This window comes from Muntiacus reevesi, chromosome 10 (genome assembly GCF_963930625.1).
Source record: "Muntiacus reevesi chromosome 10, mMunRee1.1, whole genome shotgun sequence".
In the NCBI taxonomy this organism is placed as follows: Eukaryota; Metazoa; Chordata; class Mammalia; order Artiodactyla; family Cervidae; genus Muntiacus; species Muntiacus reevesi.
Window position 1 is genome coordinate 31,665,395 of NC_089258.1, and position 5,405 is coordinate 31,670,799.

The following is a 5,405-nucleotide window of genomic DNA, read 5'->3' on the forward strand; positions in this document are numbered from 1 at the left end:
GTCTTTCCCAGCATCAGGGTCTCTCCCAGTCGGCACTTCACATCAGGTGGCTAAAGTACTGGAGCTTCAGCATCAGTCCTCCCAATGAATATTCAGTGTTTCGCACACTGTATACTGTCTCCCTAGTTAATGTTAACCATTTTCAATACTTGAGTTATTATATATATATGCAAATATGTCACAAGTTTATATCTCCAGGCTGATCTTTCTCATTAATTCCAAACCAGCATACCCAACTGACATCTCTTACACATCTCAAAATCATGACAGAGTCCACATGTCTAAATTATAACTCATGGTTTCCCTTCAACCCTAAACTTGGTCAAGTATTCCCCATGTCAGTTAATGACATATCAGGCTTCTCTGACACCCATAAGCCACCTTTGACATCCTCATCTCTCTCACTACAGGAATGGTCAAGTACTTAATTGAACAGCCATCAAAAGTTTACTACATGCATATTGGTATTCAACAGATGTTCACCGAGCACGATCCTTCACAAAAGTATGCACCAAACGCCTCTCCTGTGCCAGACTTTGCGCTAAGCTCTGGGTCTCCAGTGGTAAATGAAATTGATACGGTCCCTGCCTCAAAGAACCTACAGACTAGTGAGAGAAATATTAAACAAGCAAACCCACAAATTATTATCAGATTACAAATTTTGATGAATGCTTTCAATAAAAAGACACAGTACAACACTTTTGTAGAATGAAAAGGAACCTGAGTTTCCCAAAGACTATAAATGGTGGGTAATCAGATTATGAAAGTCCGTGCATGTCATCTTAAGGACCTCAAGCTTTAGGGTAATAAAAAGCCACTAAGGGGTTTAAATGGGAAGTGACACGATTCAGTTTTTTTTTTAAAGCATAAATCTGGTCATGTCTCCAATCATTCAGGAACTGACTGTCAGAGGTGGTTTTACCTTCTTGTCAAATATATTCCTCTTTTTAAACCTGACAATAATCCCTCACCCAAGACTCTATAAAATTAAGGATCGTAATTGAGATGGAGTTTAACCCAAACTGATTGATATGGAGTCTAATCCAAAAGACAGAATGTACCAGTTGCCAATAATTTCCTTTAGTACTGCCTGTAATCTATGAAACACATTTATATCTATATTGACTTGTTGTTTTTCACAGCAACTTTAGGTAACATATGGCTGTAATACTATAACTCCTAATCTCTTAGCCAAGAGCTACCAGGGAGATATCTACCTAGGTTCCATCCTGGGTCCTCTTCTGACATAAGGGTCATGTATAACCTGCTTCAGTGACTCATATCAACTAGCTCAGTTCCCTGTGTCAAAGATGATATACTAATTACTAAGGGTATTCAGTATCTATGTCTTCAAATTCTCATCGTTCACTCTCTGCAGTAAAGATTTCAGCTACTTCTGTAACTCTGGTTCTTCCTGTTTATATTTGGCATCACACATATTACAGCTAATTCCAGGAGACAGAAAATTCATTCTAAAATCCAGCTCTGCTACTTTAATAAAATACTACTATCAAATATCACTTTAAGATGGCTTATAAAGCAACAGACCTCATTGCCCATGCTGTTTTTCTTCATAATTTTCACGAGTGGTACTTACTTCTCAAATACAGTGACTAAATAAAAGATGATATATTTACTAGTTTACTGACTTATGTAAACATAAAAGATACAAAATAATAGGAATCCATGACTTTGTGAAGTCAATCATCCAATGAAGAAAAAAAAGACATACACACATAAAAAAAGACCTAATTAGTAGTATGGGTGGTATACCAACATAGAAACACATACAAGTTGTGCAAGTATACAGGTGCTTGGAAAAACAAAGTTAGCAAGTAAGCAAATCAAGCAGGCATTACAACCTTACTCAAGAAGTTGAGTTTTAATGAGGAGTTTTCAATGAGGAAGAGTAGAGAGCCACTCAGCATGTAGAACAAGCTCTGGCAAAGAAACCCAAAGGATGAGGGTTACAGTTCCGATTTTACAACTGTGTGATGATGAGCCAAATATTTTAATTTTCAAAGATTCTGTTTTATTGCTTAAATAACCAAGGCCATTGTGTCTTTGTTTCTTTATGCTCCCACTTCATTCTGGAAAGGATTTAGGGCAGAGATGATAGACAAGTTTCTTCTGGCACCAGAGCTTACAGATTCTAAATTCAACCAAGTTTCCTTCTGGAACAAATGTGTGATGACTCTATAGCCCCAAACTTCTCATAAGCATAAGACAGAAAAGACAAAAATTACAGCTAAATGCAAATTGGAACCTACTATCGTCCATAGGTAATTACTCTATATACACCTATTTCACAACTGTAAAATGACAAAGGTCAAGCACAAGTAAGGTTACTGAGCGTGAGTATATTGTCCTGAATTTTTCTGGTTGAGTTCTACCAAGGACACACCCCTGGAAAGAAATCACGGACACACAGTCAGAGATGTTCCTGTGTTTGCTGCAAGTACATTTTGCCCAGCACTTTTTTCACCGCATCTTTGACTTCTTTGTTTCTTAAACTGTAAATTATGGGATTCAGCATAGGAGTAAGCACTCCATAAAGCAACGAGATGATTTTATCTATTTCTTGTGAGCCTGATGAAGAAGGCTTTAGGTACATGGAGAGGGCAGCCCCGTAATACAAGATCACCACAGTCAAGTGGGCGCCACAGGTAGAAAAGGCTTTGCTTCTGCCCTCTGCTGAGCTGATTCTCAGGATAGTGGAAAGGATGAAGACGTAAGAGATGCAAATTAAGAGCATTGGAACGGGCAGGAGGAGCACACTGATCACCAGCATGATTGTGTCCATGAGCAGGGACCGTGTGCAAGCTAGCTTCAGCACTGCCAGAATTTCACACGTGAAGTGGTCAATGAGATTCCCACAGCGGGGTATCAGTAGGGCGAAGCTCGTTTCCAGCAGGGCTGTCAGAGAGCCTGTCACCCAGGAGATGGTGGCCATCTGCACACAGACCTGTCTGTTCATGATGATGGGGTATCTCAGCGGGCTGCAAATGGCCACGTATCGGTCATAGGCCATCACAGCCAGGAGCACACACTCCGTGGAGCCCATGGCAAGGGACAGATACATCTGTACAGCACACCCAGAAAAGATGATGGTTTTCTGGGATGACAGCAAGTTCACCAGCAAAGTAGGAATCGAAGCAGATGTGTAACAAATATCCATGAAAGAGAGATTTCCAAGGAACAAGTACATGGGCGTCTGAAGACGTGAGTCTACGACAGTGATTAAAATAAGAGTGCTGTTGCCCAAGAGGGTTATCAGATACATTAATAGGCTGAAGACGAAGAGAACAATCTCTAACTTTGGGTATCTAGAAAAACCTTCCAGGAAAAAGAAACTCCAACTGGTGAGATTTTCGCCGTGCATTTGCTTCCATTTACCTGTAGTTATTCTAATATGATTCTATTCATTTTATCTGAGGACAAAAATGGATGGATAAAGTATAATGTTCATTGATTTAGGAAAACACTTTTGAACTTATTTCCACTATTAAAAACACAATTTTACCACAAGAAGTCACAGGACAATGTATCTACTGATCGAAGAGGAGGGGAAACAGGTTATATCTACATAAAAAGTTGATTCTTTCAAAACAAAATTTAGAGAAGAGTGGATTTGAAAACAAGAATAAACAAATTTAATATGTGAGTCTCAGCTTGCAATCCTTTGCTTGGCACACAGCAGGCTTTCAGTAAACAGCTGAAAGTACTCAGTAATCAAAAATATGAAAGAACAATGAATATATTATTGAGCACTAATTAGAAAAGTAAGTCAAATAAATGAGGAAAAGAAAGCACATTTGTAAAAATGAAAACCAGTAATGATCTTCACTGGAAGAAAAGGAGAATTCTTGGAAGGAACAAGTAAATGAATTTTAAACTAACACCTATGAAGTTCTGGGTCTAAATGATCTTCCAGCTAACAGCTTGGAGGTCCATACACCTGTTTCAAAAATGGTGACATTGTTTGTAGCGTTGCAGATACCCATTCTGATTCTATGTAAGAGCCAGTTTACAAGTCATGCAAAATAACCCACCTCATTTAAAAACGGTTACATCCACTATAAAGTTTTATTCATTATAGGGACCCATATCTTTGTATGTAAATAGTTCTAAAAATTATACCCAGGCAATACTCCTGTTATACACTAAAACTCATGAAGATTCAGGAAATGTAGAAATGAAACTCCCTTTAAAATTTATCTTAAAATCTCTTTGCAACAAGATGGATAAACTTGGAGGATATTATGCTTGGTAAAATCAGTCAAAGACAAATACTGTATGATATCACTAATAGTGGAATCTAAAAGATAAAACAGATGAGTGAATATAACAAAAAAAGATTACAGATCATCTAATTATCTACAAGACACTTAAGGTTTTATTTCTTTTGTTTTTACATTTCACATTATTAACCAAACAAATTTTTTTAAACTTACCTTGCTTATGCTCTGATATTGCTCTTTATCACCATCAATCTTTCTCCTTTCCCCACTAGTTCTTTCCTTTCTATTTTCAAATATACTGTTCTTAAAAATTCCCTTCATTGTCATGCTAGATATGCAAATTACATCCTATTTTTGCTCTTCCTTTCACAGGTAAATTCCTGTTATATGGTTTATCTTGCAGCAATTCACTCTTCACTTTCTCATCACTAATTTGTTAATTTCAGTCAATATTATCATTTGTCTTCCAGTTCTTCGTATTTAAAAACCTGGCCTAAAGGGTGATGATGAAAATAATAATGTCGTGGGCAATGCCTTATATCATGGCTGTATAACAGGGACATGATATTTGTCAAATACCTTTCATTATATTACATTATTATCTCTGACCTCTTCCTCACTGTATCGCATATCCAGTCTATTATCAAACCTGTCACTTTTTTTCCTGTTTATCAGACCTCCAACAGCTTATACCGAGGTCCAAACATTATCAGGAACCCTAAATACCGTAAGTATTTTAGGGAATACTTGTCAGTACTACTGCCCTCTGTGGTAACTGAGCATGCAGAGTTTCTGCGTTTCTTCCTAAGAGCTTCATTTTCCCTACATCCTAGTAGTTAGTTCTTATTTGTTAGTTAAGAGTTGACTTCTTAGAAACTTCTCTACCAGATTTTATATTTAACAAATTTCATACAAAATTTTTATTATATTACTGCAGGAGATGACGTCAACGAAATAGGTTTTTGTGCCGTTTTTTAGACTAGCAATGAAAACAGTTTTTTCAAGAATGAAAAATCAGCTCAGTTGCCTGGGACTTGATATCTTCTATTGTTTAAAAATAGTAGCCCCAAAAATAAATAAATAAAAATAAAAAAATAAAAATAGTAGCCAAGAAAAATTGAGTTCCCTATCACCAACGCCAATTAAAATATTGTTTATGATATA

The 5,405-nt window shown here is 36.9% G+C and overlaps 1 protein-coding gene across 1 annotated transcript; it reads right to left on the bottom strand.

Moving 5' to 3' along the window:
• Positions 1–2,431: 2,431 nt before the first annotated feature.
• Positions 2,432–3,469, bottom strand: OR2K2 (olfactory receptor family 2 subfamily K member 2). Its single transcript, XM_065947463.1, has one exon. The coding sequence runs from the start codon at positions 3,380–3,382 to the stop codon at positions 2,432–2,434; it is 951 nt and encodes a 316-aa protein (XP_065803535.1). The 5' UTR covers positions 3,383–3,469.
• Positions 3,470–5,405: the final 1,936 nt, after the last annotated feature.

What these genes read in the sequence shown, in the direction of transcription:
- OR2K2 (XM_065947463.1), bottom strand. Translation starts at nt 3,382, where the DNA reads ATGCACGGCGAAAATCTCACCAGTTGGAGTTTCTTTTTCCTGGAAGGT.